A 24,329-nucleotide genomic window follows, 5' to 3' on the forward strand; every position below is an offset into this window, starting at 1 on the left:
ACCAGAAAAGAGGGCATATACTCCTAAAATGGGACAATAAAAAGTTATTTCCATGAATCATGGATTTGATTAAATTTATAACTAATTATAGGTAGGTCTGTCAAACAATTAAAAAATTTAATCGCGATTAATTGTGCGCACCTCCCCTTTGAAAAACCGTGGTGGTGTTTCAAAGGGGCAGCACTATATGGAGCCCAGGATCAGCTGGAGTCCCCAGCTGACCCCCCGGGCTCCATGCAGCACCGTCCCTTGAAAACGCCGTAGCAGCATTTCCAAGGGGCAATGCAAGCGGAGCCAAGGATCAGCTGGATTCCCCAACTAATCCCCGGCTCCGCTGTTGCAAAGCCCCTTTGGAGTGCCAGCACTCCGCTCCAACGCTTCACATGGGGGCTTTGCAACAGCAGAGCCGGGGATTAGCTGGAGTGCCCAGCTGATTCCCAGCTCCTAATGCACTGCCCCTTTAAAGCGCCAAAACGGCTCTTCAAAGGGGTTATTGCAGTGCCTGCAATTAACGCGTTAAAAGATTAACAAGTGAATCCTCTCCTGCGTTAATCACAGGTGTTAACGCAGGTCAATTGACAGCCCTAATTATTGGTATTAATTTGACTATAAAACCCATTCAACTAAATTAATCCCTGCTGTAACTACTAGTTTCAATACCAGGAATGAATTTGTAACATTACATTTAGAAGACATCAAATTAGAGGTAAAAAGTTGCTTGTGAAAGGGGAGAGTAAAGAAAAAGCATTCCAATTATACATTAACATCTTCAAGCTGAGGAAGGGGGAAGAAAGGGCTAAAAACTGGAAACTGAACAAAAGTGGTTGCAAACTATACAGGAAGTAAAAATATATGTTTCTAGATCATATATAATTTGACAGGCAGGAAAGTTAAAACAGTCAAGTATGTCAGACTCAAAATCTGATATAGTATTCAACATCAAAGAATAACCAAAATAGTGATTTGAATGGTCATGCAGTATAGCTTTACTATAAAAGCTTAAAGCCTAGGGTAGAGTTTCCAACAGGACTTGCAGTATTATTGGATAACATTTAGAAGACTATGATTGTTAAGTTCTCAGCATATATTTCCAATGAAGAATTGGGTAACTATAAAACAAATATTTTGTAACAATATGAAAATCAACAAATGCAACAGCTTTCAATTTCTGCGTATACGGGTGCTTGCATGCTTTAGGAACACCACAACTGCATGATCCCCTAAAATAAATATTGTCTTAAAAAAAAAAGACAATAAAATGTTAAGTTTGAAGCACTGATGTTCATCAGTGGGTCTTTCAAAACACTGTGTGCAATACACTCCCAAAACACATTTACATGTTAAATCTGAAATTAAAGTTTTCTTGAAGTTGAGCTACGATCTTATTTTTATAGTTTAAAATTGTCTATAGAATTATGCTGGATTAGTTAGAAATAATATATTGCATATTTTATCTGTCAGTACAAAAGGATGGAAAACCTATGTTGATTTTAATTTGTTCTTTTAAGAGCCACTATCTTATTGTAAACATTTCATTAAAATACTATGCGCTAATTTGTTGCCTCAGAAATCTGACTTGTGTTACACTGAAGTGAAAAGATGTTCTTTATCTCTCTACTCTCGGTATGAATAAAAAATTTAGAGATCTCCAATTAAATCTCAGCTGTATTCCTCCTTCATATCAGTGTACCTATAGAGCACATTAATCCAAGAAAGAGAACTTTAGGACAAAATTTCCAAACAATTCTATTAATCCCTTGTAACTTAACAGAATTTTGCTCACCCAGCAGACCAAGGCGAAGAGTCTGCAGTCTGGTTCTGTGATACAAAGTGTGAATGGGGTGTATGTGGACTTCCTACCAGGATAGTATTTGGCGCTGAAGGTCTCTGAGGTGTACCAATAACCTACAGTTAAAACAAAATAATTGGGAATACAGTCAGAAGGCTCCCACATTATCAGATGCATTTCCCCCACCTATCTGGAGCCATTTCTTTATTTCCTCCTATCTCTACAAGAGAAATAAAATACCACCATACTGTGACAAAATCAACTTGCAGTTATACCTGGGCTTGTAAATATTGGCCGTCGTAGACTACTGGCTATTCAGGTGACAAGTTTTTGTTTTTCCTACCTTTAATCAATTTTATTTGCTTTCTTGATTTATAATCAAAATTTGGCATGAACCTGACCAAAAATCAAAGCAAGCCTCAACAATTTAACACTAGTTAGTCAGCAAAATGTAAAAATGAAATAAACTAAGCTTATAATCGAAAATAAAATGGAATTCTAAAGCCAATAACTTCCCTGGTAAGTAGACATAAAAATAGTGCCTACTGCAAAGAACAGACATCTGTTAAGATTCCCTTTCCTTTCAGCTAACATGGAGGGAATTCTGTGCCAAAACATAAAATTTCTGTGCACAATATTTTAAAATTCTGCAAATTTTGTCAAATAAAAATGTGATGGCTCCAGCATAGCAATGGAGAGCACAAGTCACTTGATGTATAACGATGGAGATCACCCTGCAGCCCTCACATCCTGGGAGAGGTACTCAACAATGAGGCTGCACCCAACTCTGACAGTGCAAAGGTTGGGCCTGCCCCCAAAATACCATGCCCCTCTACACCAGGAATATCAGTTGAGGGCAGACAAGCAGGTTCATCCCAGCAGGACCTACCAAGTGTAGTGGGGCAGAAGGTCCAGGAGAAGGAGGTTGGGGCTTAGCAAGGGAAGAGATTGGGCTACAATGGGTTGGTGAATGTGAAGGGGAGGTAGGGAATTTGATGGGTCTGATGAAGGGTGGAACCCACACTCCCTCCACAAAAAACGGCTACCTTTTGTAACTGTTGTTCTTTGAGATATGTTGCTCATCCATTCCATTGTAGGAATGTATAGGTTCATCTCATGCCAGAAGTTTTTCCTTCAGTGGTGAGTGAGTGTACTAGCTTTTGGTGTGAATGAGTTTGCTTGCCTGTTTGAATTTTGATTTCAGGTATGTGGCAGTTGGGATTGTGTGTCTGGGAGTGTTGGAGTCTTTGTTCCCTTGATTGCCTTTGATCAGCCTAATGAATGAGCCTGCTCCTGTGTGGCTAACGAGGGGGTAGACCTGACCTAGGTAAGCATGCTTTAAAAGCCACAGGCAGAGCGACCAGGGGAACAAAGTGGACAGGGGGCTGCAGACTGGGGAGCTTAAGAGGGAGACCTACTATGGTTAGAAAGGGCCGCAACACATCTGCCAGCACTGCTCCTGTTTCCTCCACTTCTACCTATAGCCAGTCAGACCACCTGACTATGAATGCCTCTACCCAGATCCTGCTGTGGTTTTGCAGGGACTGTGGGTTGCAATTCCAAATTACTGAAATCCAGGCTGGGGGGGACCATCTAATGTGAAAGGTGCCAGGTGGAGATAGCTGAGGCTAAGGTAGCTGTCCCACTAAAAAAGACCACTGATACACCACTGGTGGAGGAGATGGCTTGGGGGGAGGGAGGGACATAGGCAGCTGGTCACTTCAGGCAGCAGGTAGTGCTCCGCCCCTGGTCCCAACCCTCCCACGGTACTGGAAAACTGATATGCTGTTCTGGATACAGGAGACAAGGAATCACTCCTTACAGCAGAAGCCTTGTACCCCCAAAGGCTGGGAGATCTGCTGCCACCACTGTGATGAGGAAATGTAGGGTAGTGGTGGTCAGAGACTTTCTTCTGAGGGGGATGGAGACACCCACCTGTCATCCTGACATGTCATCTCGGGAGGTATGCTGCCTGCCAGGGGTCTGTATCCAAGATGTTACGGAGGCAATGGCAAGGATTATCCAGCCCTCTGACTACTACCCCCGTGCTACTCATCCATGTGCGCACTAATGATACTGTAAGGTGTGACACTGAACAGATCAGGAGTGATTACAGGGTTCTGGGAGCACAGGTGAAGGAGTGTGGACATAGGTGGTATTTTCTTCAGTTCTTCTTGTCAAAGGTAGGGGCCCAGGCAGGGACAGGTGCATGCCTGGCTACTAAGATGGTGTCATCAGGAGGGCTTTGGCTTCCTCCACCACAGGATGTTATTCCACGAAGGACTCTAAGCAGGGATGGGTTTCACCTTTTGAGGAAGGGGAAGACCGTATTTGGATGCAGACTGGCTAACCTAGTGAGGAGGTCTTTAAACTATGTTCGACGGGGGCAGGTGACTAAAGCCTAAAGGTAAGTGAAGAACGTGGGAGACTTGGGAGATGGGTCAGAAATGGGAGAGACCATGGTTTATAATAGCAGAGAAAAAGGAGGGAACAAGGCAGAACTGGGAGGCAAAATCAAATCAGTATTTTAGATGCCTATATACAAATGCAAGAAGTATGGGTAATAAGCAGGAAGAACTTGAAATGCTAACAAACACAAATATGACATTGTTGGTATCACAGAGACTTGGTGGGATAATACACACAATTGGAATATTGGTATAGAAGGGTACAGTTTAATCAGGAAGGATAGGCAGGGTGAACAGGGAGGCGATATTGCCTTATATATTACATGTATACAATGGACTGAGATGGAGATGGATGTAGGATACGGATGTGTTGAGAGTCTCTGGGTTAGGTTAAAAGGGGTAAAAAACAAGAATCATGTCATCCTAGGCGTTTACTGCAGACAATCTACCCAGGCAGAAGAGGTGAATGAGGCTTTTTTTTAAACAATTAACAAAATCATCCAAAGCGCATGATTTGGTGGTGATGGGGGACTTCAACTATCCAGACATAAGTTGGGAAACTAACAGTGGGGCACAGACTACCCAATAAGTTTTTGGACTGCATTGAAGACAATTTTTTATTTCAAGAGGTTGAGAAACCTACTAGGGGGGAAGCTGTTCTAGATTTGATTTTAACAAATAGGGAGGAACTGGTTGAGAATTTGAAAGAGGAAGGCAGCTTGGCTGAAAGTGATCATGAAATCATAAGAGTTCATGATTCTAAGGAATGGTAGAAAGGAAGATAGAAAAATAGAGGCAATGGATTTCAGGAAGGCAGATCTTGGTAAGCACAGAGAACTGGCAGGTAAGGTCCCAGGGGAAGCAAGACTAAGGGGGAAAACAAAAGAAGAAAGTTGGAAGTTTTTTAAAGGTAGATTATTAAGGGCCCAAAAGCAAGCTATTTCGCTGTGTAGGAAAGATAGAAAGTATGGCTAAAAACTGCATTATCTTAACCAGGAGATCTTGTATGACCTAAAAATAGAAAAGGAGTCATATAAAAAGTGGAAACTAGGACAAATTACAAGGGAGGAATATAAGCAAACAATACAGGTATGCAGGGGCAAGATGAGAAAGGCAAAGGCACAAAAAGAGCTCAAACTAGCTACAGACAGAGGGAAACAAGACAACTTTCTATAAATATATTAGAAGCAAGAGGAAGATTGTCAAGGCTGATTGCCCACTCTGGCACGATAAATGCAGAAGTGAGGGCCCACAAAAGTACCCCAAAACCTTATCTATCCAGGCTTTGCTATAAAACTTACCCCCAAAATCCTAAAAACCTAAATTTTGGGGATAAAAATCCGCTGCCACCATCAAAGTGCTTTTGAACCCACAAAGGTTCAAAATCCCAGGGCACCCCAAGCTCTTTTCCCCAAAGAGCTTGAAAAAGAAGAAAGAAAATACAAACTGCAATCTGTGGCTGCTAGCCCCTAGTCAGAAGCATGCAGATCCCACAGACAGATTTTCCAGGACACAGAACTGAACCAATACCAGGTTAATAAAAAAGAAAGAACTTTTATTATCAAAACAATACTCCTCTTACAAGCATAGTTGGACTGGCTAGATGGTAAGAGCCACCAATTAATAAACTCATGGGGAATTTTCCCATGGGAACAAAACTTACTTAGTTACAAAAGAGAGGAAAACCCATTTCTAAATGCAGAGACATCAGATTCCCATTCTCAAATCATAAAACAATAAAACCTAACAGATTTATCTAGACTTTGTCCTACTTACAGTCTTTTCTTGGAGAGGGGCATGTTTTCTGTCCCCCTCAGTATCTGGAGAGTCAACTACTCAGGGACAAAAGAGAGGAAAACCCCAAAATTCTTTTGTCTCAGTTTGAAATCCCTATCTAAATTTTTATTGGCTGACTGCTACCTGGATAGGTACAGTTAACCAATTATTCCCCAGGCTGCTGGCCATCCCTCATGACCATGACAAAGACCAAGACACAGTAGTCACACTGCTCAGTGAGGAGAAATAATACGGAGAAAAGTTGAAAATGGCAAACGTGCTTAATGACTTCTTTGTTTCGATCTTCAACAAGAAGTCTGATGATGAAGAAATGTCTAACATGGTGAATGCTAGTGGGAAGGGGGTAGGTATTGAAGATAAAATTTAAAAAAAAAAAGAACAAATTATGTAGAAAGGTTAGGTATCTACAAGTCTCCAGGGCCTGATAAAGTCACCAGAGCTGATAGAGGAGGTATCTGCGCCTTTAGCTATCATCTTTGAATAATCATGGAAGACTGAAGAGATTCCAGAAGACTGGAAAAAGGCAAATATAGTGCCCATCTATAAAAGGGGAAATAAGAATAACCCAGGAAACTATAGACAAGTAAATTTAACTTCTGTGCCAGGGAAGATAATGGAGCAAGTAATTAAGGAATTCATCTCCAATCACCTGGAAGATAATAAGGTGACAGGTAACAACCATCATAGATTTGTAAAGAACAAATCAAGTGAAACTAATCTGATAACTTTGTTAGGATAACAAGTCTGGCGGATAGGGGAGAAGTGGTGGAATTGGTATACCTAGACTTTAGTAAGGCATCTGACACAGTCTCACATGAACTTCTTATCAATAAACTAAGCAAATACAATTTAGATGGGGCTATTATAAGGTGGGCACAAAACTGGCCAGATAACTGTTCTCAGAGTAGTTATTAAATGGTTCACAATCATGCTGGAAGGCCATAATAAGAGGAATTCCGCAGGGGTCTACTTTGGAGCTGGTTTTGTTCAATATCTTCGTCAACTATTTAAATATTGGCATAGAGAATACACTTATTAAATTTGCAGATGATATCAAGCTGGGAGAGGTTGCAATTGCTTTGGAGGATAAGGCCTTAATTCAAAATGATCTGGACAAACTGGAGAAATGCTCTGAGGTAAATTACATTTGTCCTTATTAAACTTCATGCTAAGTACAGTAAAACTCCATTAGTCCGGCATCCAATGCTCCAGCACTCCTGATGATCCGGCACCATCAGGAACCTGGAAGTGCTCGGGGCAGCCAGACAATTGGAGCTGCTCTGCGTCCGGCTTCCCCGATTCAGCCGCTACTGAAACTGACCAGCAGCTGAATCGGAGAAGCCGGGGGCACAGCAGCTGGGATGGTCCCGTAGCGTTGCCCCTCGGGGCTGCGGGACCAACCCGGCAGCACCCTAGCTGCTCTTGGGGATGCCTGGAGCAGAGCAGCCGGAGTGCTGATGGGTTGGTCCCACAGCGCCGAGGGGCGGCGCTACGGGACCAACCCAGCAGCACCCCAGCTGCTCTGCCCTAGGAGTCCCCGATTCAGCCGTTGATGAAACTGACCAGCAGCTGTGAATTGGGGATGCCTGGGGCAGAGCCAGACTATCGGAAGGGGGGGGGCTATGAGGGGCCTGGGTGGCATCCCTCCAACCCCACCCCAGACCCCTCATAGCCCCCCCCCTTCCAACAGTCCAGCATATCTGATAATCCGGCACCCCCGGGTCCTAAAAGTGCCGGATTATCAGAAGTTTACCGTACTCTACTTAGGAAGGAACAATCAGTTTCACACAGAGAATGGGAAGCGACTTTCTAGGAAGAAGTATTGCAAAAAGTTTTGTAGGGGTCATAGTGGACGACAAGCTAAATATGAGCCAACACTGTGATGCTGTTAAAAAAATATGATTCTGGGATACATTAACAGGGGTGTTGTGAGCAAAACACGAGAAGTTATTTTTCTGCTTTACTCTGCCCTGATTAGGCCTCAATTGGAGTACTGTGTCCAGTTCTGGGCACCACATTTCAAAGAAGATGTGGAGAAATTGGAGAAGGTCCAAAGAAGAGCAACAAAAATGATTTAAGGTCTAGAGAACATGAGCTATGAAGGAAGACAAAGAATTGGGCTTGTTTAGTTTGGAAAGGAGAAGACTGAGAAGGGATATGATAGTGGTTTCAGGTATCTAAAAGGGTGTCAACAAGGAGGTGAGAAAAATTTCTTCTCCTTGGCCTCTGAGGCTAGGACAAGGAGCAGTGGGCTTAAACTGCAGCAAAGGAGGATTAGGTTGGACATTAGGAAAATCTTCCTGTCAGGGTGGTTAAACACTGGAATAAGTTGCCTAGGGAGGTTGTGGAATCTCCATCTCTGGAGATATTGAAGAGCAGGTAAGATAGACATCTATCAGGGATGGTCTAGACTGCAATGGGTCCTGCTGTGATGGCAGGGGACTGGACTCGACCTCTCAAGATCCCTTCCAGTTCTAGTGTTCTATGATTCTATCTATAAGGGATCAGCTCCAGTGCCCTCTAGAGTGGCATGTGTATGCACCAATATAACGAGCATCATCTTCCCTCCCCCTGCAATCTCCTTCTGGAAATCCAACAGAGAAAGGAGGGTGGATCATGAAATTGACACGAGCAACACTTCTCAAAGAACAACAGTTTCAAAGGTAACCATCTCCTCACCTCCCACCCCCGAGTGCTTGCTCATGTCCATTCCATTTTAGGTAATATCATCAGAGGCAGGCAGCACTTCCGATTCCAACATAATTTCTTGCTTCCTGGGTGATGGCATAATTTGTCACACTCATGTGTCCTGCAGACTACACTGCAGCCCTCAGATATCCCAGATGCAGCCAAGGATGCTTGAGCGCTAGTCAAGTGAGCCTTCACTACTGGAGCAAATATAGTCTGTGACAAATCGTAAATTAGAATGCAGATAATGTTCCAATTTGAAATCCTCTGAGAGGACACTGGAAAGTTTCATTCTGTCATCTACCACCACAAAGAACTCGGTCAATCTCTGAAAGGGCTTGCTACATTCCAGGTAAAATACTAAGGCATGTCTAACGACTAGAGAACGTACAAGCTGCTTCTCCTAATTGATTGTGTAAGACTTTGGCCAAAACACCAGGAGGAAGACATCCTGGTTGACAAGAAAGTGCAACATAGCTTTTGGCAAAAAGGCTGGATGGAGCAGCATTCAATCCTGTCTTTGTAGAATACTATGTACAGTGGCTCTGAAGTGAGAGCTTTAATTTCAGAATCATGTCTTGCCAAGGTAATAGCTACAAGGAATATAACTTTCTATGACAATTGGGAAAGGGGAACAAGAAACTAAAGGCTAAAGGACAGACCCATGAGCCTGGAGAGGACCATGTTGAGGTCCTATTGGACTGGTCAAAAGTTTGAGGCCTTTCAGGAATCTAATCCCCATATCATCCAAGAATATGGATCTATCCTGGATGTGATGGTGGAAGACATATACAACTAGACAATGACTGAAGGAAAAACAGGGCCCGGGTCCTGTAAGTAAAGAACGCAATCCAGAATGTACTACGGAGACAAATAGGTTAGGGAGATACTTTGCTCTGCTGCCTAGCATGAGAAAGCTTCACTTGGCTAGCTGAGTGGCTCTGGTGAAGGGCTTCCTACTCTCCAAAATAACCTTCTATACCTAACTAGAGAAAGCTTGAATTCCTCTAGATTCAGCCATGCAGCATCCAACCTGGGAGGTGAAATAAGGTGAGGTTCAGGTGCAGCAGCTGACTGATCTTGTGTGAGCAGGTCCAGGTGACTAAGAAGTGTTCACAGGGCTTCTACAGCCAAGATCACGATACAGCTGGGATAACCATCATGATCCATGATAGTGTATCTTTAAGAGTACTTTGCTGATGAGCAGGATTGGCGGAAAGACACACATCACGTTTCCTGACCAAGTTAGGAGAAAGGCGTCAGAGTATGAACCTTGCTAAGTCTTGTAGGGAGAACTAATGACATTTTCTGTTCTGCTTGGTTGCGAACAGGTCCACTCAGGGAGCTCCCTGCTTACAGAATCGCAGAATGCCAACCTCTGAATGAAGAGACCACTCCTGGTCAAAGGAGGAGGACATGCTGAGGCAATCTACTAGCATGTTTTGGATGCTACAGAGGTGCAAATCTAGGTGAATTGCTTTTGGGGCTTTTGCATCTGAAAATCGAAGGGCTCTAATAGAAAGACAATGAATGAGCTTCTCACCACCTGTTGACATGGAATGTGAAAGCCACGTTGTCTGTCAAGATCTGCATTACCTGACCAAGTAGGTGAGGAAGGAACACCATGCGAGCTAGATCATAGTCCTTGCATTCATAATGTTCAGAGATGCCCCCCCCCCCCATTCAAGTTGAGCATAGCCAATTTCAGGGACGCAGTAGATCATGGGATTGTAAGTGACACCTAACAGGTCAGACCATCATTACATGGAAGTAAGTGCCCATAGCGGGATTGAGAGAAGCTTGTCCAGGTGATGCCTGGGCAAAAGATGCATCTGAAAGGGGTGTAGTATGAGCCTTGTGTGTCAAACCACATAGGTACATGCAGCCATGTGCCCCAATAATTTGGGGTACACCCAGGAAATGATGTGTGGGTAGACTGTGACTTGCAACATCTTGATGCTCCACTGGACTTGGACTGGCTCTTAACATCTGGATAAATTTGGATACCCAGCATCTCAGGTAGGCTGCTGCCACCAATATGCACTTTGAAAATATCCTTGGTATCATTGGTAGGCCAAAGAGGAGCACTGCAAATTGGTATTGGGTAGTCCAAACTACAAAGCATAAGAAACGTGTGTCTGTGAAAAACAGATATGTAAAAGCGAGAGCCTTTCAGGTCAAGGGTTGTGTACCAGTTTCCCTGATCCAGGAAGGAATGATGGAGGTTAGGGAGACAGTTATGGATAGGAGTAGTGCTGGCCAGCATTCAGTGACTAAAGGGTTATACTCAGGTAGCTACGAAGTGTTGGTAGGGAGAGCCAATGGAAAAAGGTGTTGAAATTTAAATGGAAAGATATACGTGCCTGCTATTTTCTTTTGTGAGTTTTTTTTTTAAGATAGGAGCTGGGGGAAACAAGATGAATTAAATCAGGCAGAACTACGATGCCTACAAGAAATACTGGACATGAAAATGGACTGGATCTTGAAGTACGGATTATGAATAGATAGGAAAAATTTATATTTAGTTGCAATCAAGTTATTTTCTTGATTTTGTTGTTTAGTTAAACTTCTCTTTGATAAGTCCATGTGCTGCCCCATTCACTAAGCTGCACCCAGAGATATCACTTTTCCTCTGTGTTTTCATCTGTTTTTTTCTCAGTTGCTCTAACTCCTAGAAACCAAGTATGCTTTAGCAAGTATATCTTTTTGTTTTGTTAATAAAATCACCTTTTTTAAGGCAATGAATTGATACTTGTGCCCTGGAAGGTAACAGGAGGTCTGTGTATGCGCGCCTAAGACTGAGAAGTCAGCTATCAGAGATTGCAGTTTGTTTTCTTTTTTCTTCAAGCCCTCTTGTGGTAAAAAAGCTTGCGAGTACCTCTCTGGAAGAAGTTCAAGTACTTCTTCTAGGGTCTAAGAAAAAAGGGATTTTCACTTGATGATCGCAGCCTATCTCCCAAAGCCAGTGAATCTGTGACCTTGGGGAGGTTTTAAGCAGAAGCCAATAGAGGGAAAGGTATTTTTAAGGTCTCTTGCAGGTTCCCACCCTCTGCACTCAGAGTGCCAGAGTGGGAAACAGCCCTGACAGAGACCATGTGGAACTTCAATTTCTTGAGATACTTATTGAGGCTTTGCAGGTCAAGGATGGGACGTACCTCCATCTCCCAGTATAATCCTTTCCCCTTTATGTGCAAAGTGACTTCCTCCACAGCTCCCACCCACAAAAGGCCATGCACCTCATGAGCAAACAGATGCTTATGAGAAGCATTCCTGAAGAGGGACAGGGAGGGATCCATATAAATATACCCCCCTTCTACTGTGCAGAAGACCCACTGGTCTGATGTTATAAAAGCCCAGGCAGGGAGACAGATGGTTGGAAAAAAGCTAGTGTCCTGGATCTAGGCTGGAAGATCACTCTTGAGACACCTTCAAAATAACTGCCCATTACCCCGCTTCTTGCAGTTAAAGACCAAGTGAACTGAGGGTACAGTAAACTTCCGATAATCTGGCACCTTTAGGACCCAGGGGTGCCGGATTATCAGATATGCTGGACTATTGGAAGGGGGGGGCTATGAGGGGTCTGGGGTGGGGTGGGGAGGGATGCCACCCCAGACCCCTCAGCCCCCCTTCCGATAGCCCGGCTCTGCCCCAGGCGTCCCCGATTCAGCCGCTGCTGGTCAGTTTCAGCAGTGGCTAAATCGGGACGCCTGGGGCAGAGCAGCTGAGGTGCTGCCGGGTTGGTCTGGTAGCGCCGCCCCTCGGCGCGGAGAGACCAACCCAGCAGCACCCCAGCTGCTCTTGGGGACGCCTGGGACAGAGCAGCTGGGGTGCTGCCAGGTTGGTCCTGTAGCACCACCCCTCGGGGCTGCGGGACCAACCCAGCAGCACTCCAGCTGCTCTTCCCCAGGCGTCCCCAAGAGCAGCTGGGGTGCTGCCGAGTTGGTCCTGCAGCCCCGAGGGGCAGCACTACGGGACCAACCCAGCAGCACCCCAGCTGCTCTGCCCCCGGCTTCCCCGATTCAGCTGCTGGTCAGTTTCAGCAGAGCAGCTCCAATTCCGGACCATCAGGTGCATTGGATGCTGGACCAATGGAGTTTTATTGTACTAGCTTTTTGCCTTGCCGATGTGTGTAGCTCCTCTCCTTTTTGTAGAAGGGTTCTGTTCTGAAATGGCCCCTCAACCTGTGGTTGTGCTGTGACTTGAACCATTTTCTTGCAGGAGCCAGAATGTAAAGACCTGGAGAGTACAAAGTAGCCCTAGAGTCTTCCAGGCCATTTAAACTTACTATCTGTTCCTCGAACAATCTGAGACCATCAAAAGGAAGGTCCTGGATTGACTGAATCTGCGCTGACATGCCCGATCACTGCAACCAGGACACGTGCCTCATAGAAATGGCTGAAACTATGGTTCAGGCTGGGGTGTCTGCTGGATCTGAACTTCCTGGAGGCCTGTCCTGGCCACAACTCTGACCTCTTCCAAAATATTCAAGAACTCCTTCATGGGCTCTTCTGGAAGCTAGTCCGCAAACTTCAACATGAACTGGCAAATGTTAAAGTTGTAACAACCAAGCATGGCCTGATGGTTGACTACACTGAAGTTCATCAACAAACAAATTCTTCTGCCAAAGAGATAGAGCCTTTTTACCTTCTTATTCTTTGGGTTTGAGCTGGGTTGGCCCTGTTCATAATGCTCACTGGCTGCCAATCTGCCAACATATCTCCTTTCCTTTTCCATTGTCTCTTTCCCTCATCCTATGCCCCATTCTTCTCCACTGCCTCTATCTTGCACCCAGTGTCCCGTCCCCTCACATCTTCCTCACCTGCCCCACTGCAGACAGTAACTGTTGTACAGAAAACAGGATGGTTCCCACCATACAGAAGGGGCACACAACTAGCACTAGGACAAAGAAGGTGACATCCAGATGCAAAGTCAGTGGAACAGAGCCATACCCTCTTTCAGCCAGGCAGCTCTGCATGTGCAGAAATAGGGGGAGGGGAGTGACACATGACAACCTGTAATCAGCCCCATCCCTTGCCTTTTTGGGGAGCAATGCCTATAGGTGTCCCCAGCCTCCCCACCACTCCTTTTGCTTCCCTACATGTTTTCTGCATGTGCAAAATGGCACAGAATTCCCCCAGGAATAAGTTATGCCCACCCACACAACATAGTTTCTGAATTACGTTTGAACAGTTGCCATCTAATGGGAGTTATCCTTATGTAACATTTTGATAGTGCAAACGTTAATATCTAAGATCACAGAGCTTGAAAGATTTTCCCCATCACTTACTGTAGTGATTTTCAAACTTCTTTTCTCATGAGCCAGTTGAAGAAAATTGTTGATGACTATGACTAGGGATGACAAGGACTAGTCGGCTAATCAATTTCTCCCTCTCCTCCTCCCCCGGCTGCCTCTATCAGATAGAGGTAGCAAAGGGAGGGAGGTACTTGAAAGCGGCAATGCCGCACAGCTGAGCCGCTGACCCTGGACTCCATGCAAAGTTCCGCATTCCTCCTTTGAAATGTACAAGAGCCCCATGTGGAAGTGCCTATCAACTAGTGGAGTAGTCAATGGAAATTCCCTCTAGTAAATTAACAGTTACTTAACATCCTTAACCGTAACCCAACATAATTATCTCTTGATTTGAGTGTGGGCTCTGGGGTGGGACTGGGGATTAGGGCGCTGGGTTGGGCATAGACTTACCTCCAGCAACTCAGTCAGCAGAATAATGGGGATTCTAAGGCTAGCTTCCTGCCTCTCCTGGGACCTCAGACCACATTATGCCCCGGACGCAGCTGGTAGCACATCTGAGTCCTAGGCAGATATGTGAAAGAAGTTCTGCGAGCTGTTCGCACACACAAGCACCATCCACCCCAGTACCCATTGTCCAGGAACCAGCCAATGGGAGTGTGGAGCCGATGCTCAGAGGAAGCACAGTGCATGGAGCTCTGTGGCCCCCTGACTAGGAACTGGATCAGTTAACTGGCCACTTCTGAGGTGCAATGTAGTCTGTGGTGCCAGGACAGGGAGGAAGCCTGCCTTAGCAACCCCCACTAGTCATCTGGTCATCCTACAGCAAAGCAACCCAGTGCCTGGTCTTCCACAACCCAGTACTGGGTCATGACCTGTATTCTGAAAATCACTAACTTACTGGACAGGACTAAACCTATTAACCAGATGCCCATATGAAAAATCATCAGGGATCCCCACTAGCAAAAATCCTGATAAGAAGCCAAGCCTATTTTCTATGCAGTTCCTACAGGCTTAGAAGGGGGAAGTTGCAGGGGTTCCTACCAGACTGTTGTCACTATACCTTATATAAGGGCTCCATCTCTCATATCAACTGTGTTACCTTCCAACTGCTAGAAAACACCGAGTTCTCTCCTTCCACACCCTTTCCCATGCACTCCATCCAACAGGGCCATCCCTAGTAGGAATGTTACTGTGTAATTGAATAATTGTGTAATCGCACCACATTTTAACAGTTACATAATTATTCTCTAGTCCCTGGGGACAGGACCATCAGCCAGTGTGCTCTCAGACACACTCCCAGGGAACCCCTGATACCTCTGTATCAGGTAGCAGCTCAGGGTATCAGCGCGGGGCAGCAGCAGCAGCAGCAGCCCCTGTCCACAAAGAGCCGAGCTCACTGCAGACAGAGGCTGTGCTGGTATCCCACAGAGCAGCCTGGGCCCATTGCAGACAAAAGTTGCTCCACAGCAGTCTTCATTTCCCACTTCGCCACCCACTGCCTCTCATCAAGGCAGTGGTATGTGTGCTGGGGGCACGGAGAGCCAGTCCTTTTAAGCTGGCTCACCCTGAGCAACCGGTTCCTGCCTGCCCCTTCCCTCCTCTGCCTCTGTGGGAGGCAGCAAGGGGGGGAGAGGAGAGGAGGGAAGGCAGCTCCTCAGAGCACCAGCTTAAGATCCGGTTATCCATGTGTATCGGCTCCCCTCCTAGCCTGCTGCCTCAGATAGCTGGCTCCTCACAAGTACCAGCTCCCCCTTCTTGCTGCTCTTGGATTTAAAGGCAGAGGGTGGGAAGGGGTGCATGTTGTCGACAGGATTAACAAACCCAGGCTACATGTTGACATCCCTAATCCATACCAGTACAAAGAACACTTAGCCACCATGAAACGTGCAGTACCAAATTGCCCCAAATTTCATGGCGCCCTTAGCAGCACTTATTTGCCATTTTGCTCCACTGACTTTACAGCTGAATGTCACCTCCTCATTCCCAGTGCTGCTAGTTGTGTGCCCCATCTCTCAACCAGTCCTCTGTAGTGCCGCTCAACAGCTGTTTCCCCTTCTGGCAGAATGGGAACTGCCGCTTGTTGCTCATGCCACCCAGACCTCCTGCCTGTTCTTTCTGGCTGTCAGATCAACTAGCCTCCCCGACCTGCTTCGCCCTCCCCACACACTGGGCTTAAGTGTGCCCCAATGGGGCAGCAATAATAGAGTTGCCCCTCTTAGCGAGGGGAGTATGGCCTAGTAGCTCTAATCAGTACATTCGCCCCCGAAAGACAGGTCAGTAAAGCCAGGCAGCCAGAGTACATAAATTCACACTTTTCAGCAGGGTTTATACACACTACAAATGGAACATTTGTCAGTTACATGTGGTTCTCCTAGACCAGTAGTCACCAACCAGTAGATCGGGATCTACTGATAGATCTCAGAGCCTGATGGATGATCCTGACTGGTTTGGTCAAGTGGCTATTAAGTGCTGGTACTTCAGCTGCCCCTCCGCCCACTGCTGCGCACCTCCTGCCCTTGCCCTTTGCCTTGGAGCTGCCTCCCACCATCCCCAGGAGCCTCCTGCTTGCTAGGCAGTGAAAGGAGAAGGGCACTGGTATCAAAGTGCCCCCTCCCACTCTGTATCCTATCTCCACAGAGCAGAGTGGGGAGCAGAACAGGACTTGGGATGGAGTTTGCTGATTGCTTTTGGGAGTAGTGCAGGGCCAGGGCAGGGGTGAGCCCTGCCTTAGCCCCATCGCACCACCAACTAGGAACCACTTGAGGTAAGCAGTGCCCAGTTGGAGCTCACATCTTGAAACCCTATCCCAGTCATGAACCCCTCCTGCATCTCATGGCCCTACCCCGAGCACCCCTCCCTGTGCATGCAAATGCCCTCCCAGGGTGTGCACCTAGAACCCCCTCCAGCACCCCAACTGCCTGATCCATACTGAGCTCAGAGCCCCTCTCGCACTCCAAAACCCTTAATTTAAGACCAGAGCCTATACCCCAACCCTCTTTCCCAGCCTGGTGAAAGTGAGAGAAGATGGGCAAGGAAGGGAGGATGGAGTGAGCAGGGACAGGGCCTTGGAGAAGGGGCACAAAGGAGGTGGGACAAGGGTATTTGGGTTTGAGGTAGATCTTGGATTGCACTTTAATTAAAAAAGTGATCTCATGCTTTCAAATTTTGGAGACCACCGTCCTAGACAAACCTAGGCTAGTGAGTGGCTGCATGAGTGGCCTTACTTCTCAGTGGGCCACAAAATTGTTTTATCAAAGACAGACTTCCAGAAAAGGGTAGTTTTGTTAATTGCACTTGAGTATCTAGAATTTGCAGGATGTACTGATTGAACCATAGCAGAACTTTGATTCAATACAGAGGGAGTGCACAGCTCTTATAGTCAATGTTGAGCACAATCAGCACACGTCACTTCACACGAACCTGCTTTGTGTGTATCACTTTAGTAATACTGGTGAAAAGGTATGCAGACTGAAACCAATGGAATTTGGCAGCTCTGCGCATGGGTAACAGTAATAGTAGTAGTAGTAATAATAATAATAATTAAAAAAAAAATTTTTTTTTAAAAGTCTTGCAGGTCACACACAGAACCCCAACAGGCCCTCTATGGCCCTTGGACCATAAGGTGCCCACCACCATCTTAGACATTTAAGGCAGCTGGGTGGGGAGAGATCACTTACTTGCATAGGCCTGTTACATAAACCACAGGCTTTGAAATCAGGAGAATGGGGTATTAGTCTGGTAGAAACCTTTGTACTCAACCAGGCTCACTAAAAACCACTATTCTAAGCTTATTCTTACAACTATTTACAGTTATACTGTCCAAGACTAAGAACAGATATGACAGGAACTACAGGTTGCACCTCCCAAATCTGGGATTCTCGGTTCTGGCATTGGTGCTTGACCATGTATGTTCTTGGATTAGAGACTTCTGAAGCAGGAGGGCCAGCAGCTGGGAGCCCGGTGCAGTCCTGGGAGTTTGGTAGTGGCGGGGTGGAATACAGTCAGGGCTGCCTGCTGCCTGCCAGCAGGGCCGGCACCACAGCAGCCCAAGGGGGTGGGAGGAGGAACCTGTCTGGGCTACATCAGCCTGGGTGGCAGTGGAGCTACAGTACCCTGGGTGGTGGCAGCAGAGCTGCAGTAGCCTGGATGGTGGTGGCAGCAGGACTGCAGTATTCTAGGAGATGGTGGAAGCAGCAGTGTGATTGAGGCTGTCCAGGGCCACAGAACCTGGCAGAATCAGTGTGGCCCAGGCCATGTGCCACCCCGGCAGTGGGGCTGGAGCTGCAGCAGACCAACTGGGCAGCATGCCGTTCGGTGGTGGGTTTAAAGCTGCAAGCCACCTGGCCAGAAGCGAAGCTGGAGCTGGCCAGCAGACAGCCCAGTTGCACCTAAGGAGCTGGCAGCAGGCTAAGAGGCTAATGTCGGAGACCTCTCATTGTCTGGCAAATTCCCTGGGAAAAAGCTTAATTCTCCATGCACAAGTTGCAGACACACCTATAGTACAAGTAACATCTGCAATATCTTGAAGAAATGGGAGTCAAGCATGGACATTGACCCTATTCAACTCCTTTACCCAGTCTATACCAAGGGTAAACTTAATGTCTGTTGCCTCCTAATACACAGGAAAGTGTGCCTATCTACAAGGGGAATATTTGTAGCAGCATGGCCAATAAAAACATCTCCAGTATAAGTGTTTAGTTCTATGTTGGGGGAGATAGATTTAAAAATTAGGAAGTTGCTCAGCACTTAAAAAAAAATTAAGATCTTTAGCATTCAATTTTTTGATAACAAAAGACAGCATATAAATCTTTGCATTGCAGCTTTGCTAACACTGATCCAGTCAAACAAAAACATTTTTCAAAAACATTTTTAACAAACTGTATTACATAAGTGTGTCTGAAGATTTATTTGTGCAAGGAATTACTCCATTTGTGATGGAAGGCAGCTCAAAGCCAATAAACTTCATTGAAAGTTTTAAAAAAGGGTATTTGTCGTTTCAGCTGTACTGATCATAGTTTTGAAACTTTGGAAAAAGTCCTCAACTGAATTATCAAGAGAAATAGCATATTCCTTTCAAAAGTTAGACTGATACATGTCAAAAATTAATAGCTATCCTGAGCCAATGGTTCATTGGAGTGTGTACACTCAAAATAAGGCTTATAACTGAACCCTGGCAATCTTAACTATGATGTTATGATCAATTCTTTGATTACTTTTAGGTGAATTGTTGTTTCATCACTGGAATACTCAATTAGACTTAATACAGCTAAAGAAAAGGCTGCACAACCTTTACATTCCCTTGTCTGAGAACCTAGATGATAAAATACCCACTATAAAAGAACAAATTTTACTCAGTCATTACCTCATACTACTACACTGTGACACCAAATCAATAGCTGAATTAATTAATAGCAGGAACTGCAATGAAACACAGTAGTCTGCTGTCATACAAACATTTTGTTAGGTAGAGGTTTGGTCTTAGAACTGTTTGAAGCTGAATTGTCTTAGTCCTGGTCTACACACAGATTTTGTACCTGTATAAATATTTCAGTAAAAAAATTAAATAAAACATTTCCCTCATTGCAAAGAAGCCAACTAAACACCTGTCCCAATGTAGCAGAATATGTCGTATAAATCACTGAATGAATAGCTGTTTGGTATGAATATGGATTGCACTCGGAATTTGCATTCTAGACAGTCATTTTATTTCATAAGTAAATCCTTAAGTCATCCAGCCTCTAAATTTTTTTTAAGCTGCTTTTCAGCAAAAATGTTTGAAATAATCATTTTTTAAAATATGGACAAAAATCTTATAAAAATTAGGGATGTAAAATCCCAATTCATCAGTTAACGGGTTAAATGTTAAACCAGTTAAACATTAAACCTAACAACTAAATGGGGATCCACCGTCCAGGCTAAGGTTGCTGCCGCAGTACCTAGCAGCATGCTCCCAGCCCTGCCAGCAGCAGAAGGCTCTTGGCCCTGGTGCAGACACTGGCTTTCAGCCCTGTTGGGGCAGTCCTCTGCCCATGGCAACCTGGGGGCTGCTCCCAGAAACCAGTTAACCAGTACCTGGTAAGCATCACCCAGTGAGAGTGATGCTTATGGGTAATAGCTTACCCTTTCACATCCCTAATAAAAAAATCCCATTGTTTTTCCTATTTTAATCTCAACACCACAATTGCAAACTGCATTCTGAATAGAGTTTCAGGTTGATGTGTTTTGAAAGCATCATGGATTTAACCACAGAAATACTGACTGACAGACAACAGAAAACTTAATATTCAGAAGTGTTGAGGACTCATGCAATTTGTCAACAACTTGCACGATTAGCCACTACACACTCTCTCTCCCCACAAGAGCAAAGTTATCAAGACTAATGTTCTGAATACAATTTAAAGTCATCTAAACAGCCCTTACTATACAGAAAAGTGAGACAATATGTTCTACATCAGGGTGGGCAAACTTTATGGTCCTTGTATATGGAAGTTGTATGGAGAGTCATGAACGCTCATGAAATTGGGGCTGGGGTGCAGATTCTGAGGTGGGGCCAGAAATGAGGAGTTCAGGGTGCAGAAGGGGGTTCTGGGCTGGGGCCTAGGGGTTTGGAGAATGGGAGAGGGCTCTGGGCTGGGGCAGAGGTTTGGGGCACAGGGTGCACTTACCTCCCCAAGCAGCTCCCAAAAGCAGCAGCATATCTCCCTTCCAACTGGCTTCCATGCAGAGGCAAAGAAAAGCAGCTCTGTACACTGCCCTTCTCCCAATGCCCTCCACAGGTGCAACTCCTGCAGCTTCCATTGGCTGTGGTTTCAAGCCAACAGGAACTGTGGGGAGCAGAGGCAGTGCACAGAGCCTTCTGACTGCCATTACGCATGGGAGCAGGCTGGAAGGATGATGTGGCACTGCTTCTACGAACTGTGTGGAGCAGGACAAGCCCTGACCTCAATCCCCAGTGGGAGCTCAAAGGCCTAACCAAGAGCTGATGGGCTGGATGAAGCCTGTTGGTCATAGTTTGCCCCCTTCTGTTTTACACAGATGCAGTAACAACTAATACCTTATATGATGCATTTACGCTGAATCACAATTAGATGCATTCATAACACATGCAAAGCTTAAAACAAAGTAATAAAAATGTAAAAGTCTACTTACCACTTGCTGCGTAATATTGACATTAGACTGTCCAAATGTTTTTGGCAGCAGTTGTTTTCCAAGTGTATTTACTGTAGAAGGATGAACAGCCACTAATGAAACTACTCCTGTAACAAGTGTAAATGCAAAATTTTAGGCCAACTTTTTTTTTTCCAGTAAATCTAAATACATATTAATATCAAAGCTCATAAAATTAAGGGAAAGCTAGTTCTCAACAGGCAGCTAACCAAGCACTAAACCAATTTCTGAAGATGCATATAATAGGGACGTAAGACTAGACGACTATCCGTTCAGCAGAATTTTATCGGGAAATTGACTAGTGAGGTGACTAGTTGCTTCCTACCCTCCAGCCTTGGTGCCTCTATCAGAGAGAGGCAGCAATTGGGGAGGGGGAGGGAGAGGGAGGGGAAGGGGGAGGGCAAGGAAGGAGCAGGAGCTGGTGCTAGGGGGAGCCAGCTTAAAAGCAAAAATGCACAGTGGAAATGGAGTGGGGGGACTGAAGCAGTCTCTGTTCATGCCGCTCCTGCTGCGATTCTGCTTTTGAAATGCACATTTCAAACACTGAGGTGCCGCAGGGAACGCGGGGGGGGGGGGGGGGGGGCGGCCAGCAGGGGTGTCCCACCCCCTGCTGGTCCCACGCTCCCTGAGGGGCTTCCACTTTTGAATTGTAAAAAGAGCCCAACAGTTCAAAAGTAGAGATGCCCTTATAGACTAATCAAATAGTCGATAGAAATCCCAAACTATTCAATTAGTTAAACTAAATTTAACATCCCTAGTGTGTAAACATAACCTATGTATGAAAGTATGTACAAGTATATTAACATAATGTATTTTTCCTTCGGTCTTCAAACACACACACACAGACACACACACACACACAGACACACACACACACACAGACACAAAATTGGATTCCCAGTATGCCCTCCCAATGTGTCTCCTCTGTTGGCAGTTTGTACTCCACGACCATTAAATCTTCTATGCTTTTTTAAAAATATCCCCCAAAATAACTCTCTCAGTGCCTCATAATGCAGTACTAAGAAATGGAACTGTTCAAAAAGAACAGACTGGTGCCTCAACACCAGTGTCTCACCTCTGCTCAGAGAAGCAGAAGACTCTTCTCTCTTCAGTCAGAAGCTTTTACCATTTTTCCTCCATCTTTGATGAGGATTCCTCCCCCTCACCCACCAAGTAGGTAGATTTTGAGAACAGAAGCTCACAGGAAATTAGTATTTGAAAAGGAAAAACCTCAACATTGTAGCAAGTCCAGCTAAAATAAAAGGGGCTCCTTTCTGTTCAGCTGTGCAATATTGTAGCGTCTTCCCTCATTCAATAGCAAGGTAGTAGCCATGCCTTTAGCTACTTAGCACAGAAATTCAGCAGCAGAAAATGATTTCCCATAATCTCCAAGCTATATATGCCTACTGGTGCTTCAGGCCAGAATGCAATACTGCAGCAATGACTGACTCCAATAGCAACAACATAGCAGGAAACCCATTAAATGTCTAACACAGTAATTCAGCAGACTCCAGATATTTTGAATCAACAGGACAGAGATCGTTGGCTGTTTTTCTTTGTTTTTAAGCTAGTAGAGAAGCCAGAAGGGCAAGAAAAATCGATAGGGCAAGATACACCCTTTATCCCAACCCTTTCAGGCCACGTATATGTAACAGCCATGGCATCCAACATACTAACCACTAGCCACATGTGGCTATTTGGCCGATTGAGTGTGGCTAGTTCACTGTAGCAGTAGCCACTAAAGTGACTACTGGTTCAGAACTGCTTGGACACTGCGGTGTTATAGGGACTATAGTGATAGCACTGTTGCTGTGATATTATACTGGAATAACCCTGTTATGTAGATACAGCCTACAGCGACACGTGATTTCCTGTCACTGGAGGAACATCACTTCATCCAGTGATTTTTTTCCATCATCCTACCTGCATCTCTGCTGGTGGTGAAGTCAACATAACTATAACGTTCAAGTATGGAACCATAAACAGTCCCTGAACAATGAAGCTGTGTCAACCTAAATTTAAACTGTAAACCAGGCCTCCAATGGCCACAACAACCAGGTTTTTGTTTGATTTTTTTTGTCCTAGGTGTTCAAGGATGGGCCTTAGCCAGTCCTTGTTGTAGCTGATGTCTTGCATTTCTGCCCTCCTGCTGTCTCTGTTAGGGGAGCCTGGAGCCCTGCCTTGACAATAAATGCTGATGTCTGCCTTGACCACTATACGGATCTCTAAAAAGCAAAACCCAGGCCTGTCTCAAATCTGGTGCATGTAGCATGCAGGCACGGTCAAGGGGGAAGCTGAGAGAGGCAGGAATGTTTTGCATATCAATGCAGATTAAGTGTGGCACAGCAAGACCATGTCAATGACATGACAAGCAACCTCATACTGGTACTTCTGTTTCTGATAAGCAAAAGTTACAGATGCAGCCATAAAACTTCCAACTACACACGTAGTTTTTGCAACATCCTAAGTAGCAGGATGTACTCCAAATAGGTATTCTACACAATATGTAATCAATTGGTAAATATTATTAGAACAACCAAGTCTCGCTTTGCTATAAAATGGGTTTAGTAAGAAGAATTGATGCGAGGGAATGAACAGGATTGACCCACAGGTCCTGCTCAATGCAACTAGAAGTGAATAGGCCCTTCCTGGCAGCTACATCAGTACATGGCATTCTGACAGATGGGAATCAAAGAAACCATTACCTCCTGTCTGGTACTGTCAGTAGCATACGGGTAAAGTGTAAGTGAACTAAGCTTTATTATTGTATTATAATAGATCTTTTATTAATTGCTTTTGCATTATACAATTGCTTTAGAATGTATAGTATTTAAGGTTTAAATTGCATAAATATTGTTTTTAAGGCTTGTAAAATTTAAATAACTATATCAACTGATTAAAACTTGCAATAAATAAGCAAGTCTCTCTGGAGTGTCCTGGCTTCCCTTGAATCTTCCTTCCCCCTTGCCACTGCATCTCTGACTCTCACAACCTCTTAAACCAAAATAACTATTTAGAATAAAACACAAATAAAAACACTCAAATTCCCCATATTTGAGACCGCTGCCATCAAATCAAGGCAATTTGATTCTCTTCTCTCAGCTCCATCAGGTGCAGGTTTGTGCGGAATGACTATGCCTGACATTTTCCTCACTTATTCAATGGTCACACTCTCTGCTCCCCCCATAGTAACTCAGCAGCACAGTCTCATCCATGTTACAGCCTGCTG

General features: G+C 45.0%; 1 protein-coding gene across 6 annotated transcripts in view; it reads right to left on the bottom strand.

The window, feature by feature from the left end:
* The window catches only part of TFDP1 (transcription factor Dp-1), a 107,086-nt gene that overhangs the window by 32,058 nt on the left and 50,699 nt on the right, over positions 1 to 24,329 (bottom strand). For all 6 annotated transcript variants that reach the window (XM_006126366.5, XM_075918445.2, XM_075918411.2 and 3 more), the window contains exons 4-5: positions 21,083 to 21,189; positions 1,784 to 1,905 (exon numbers count right to left, since the gene is read on the bottom strand). In XM_006126366.5, coding sequence (XP_006126428.1) covers positions 1,784 to 1,905; positions 21,083 to 21,189 — 229 coding nt within the window. The remainder of the gene's footprint in view (positions 1 to 1,783; positions 1,906 to 21,082; positions 21,190 to 24,329) is intronic.

This window comes from Pelodiscus sinensis, chromosome 1, assembly GCF_052426305.1.
Source record: "Pelodiscus sinensis isolate ZL-2025 chromosome 1, ASM5242630v1, whole genome shotgun sequence".
Lineage (NCBI taxonomy): Eukaryota > Metazoa > Chordata > Testudines > Trionychidae > Pelodiscus > Pelodiscus sinensis.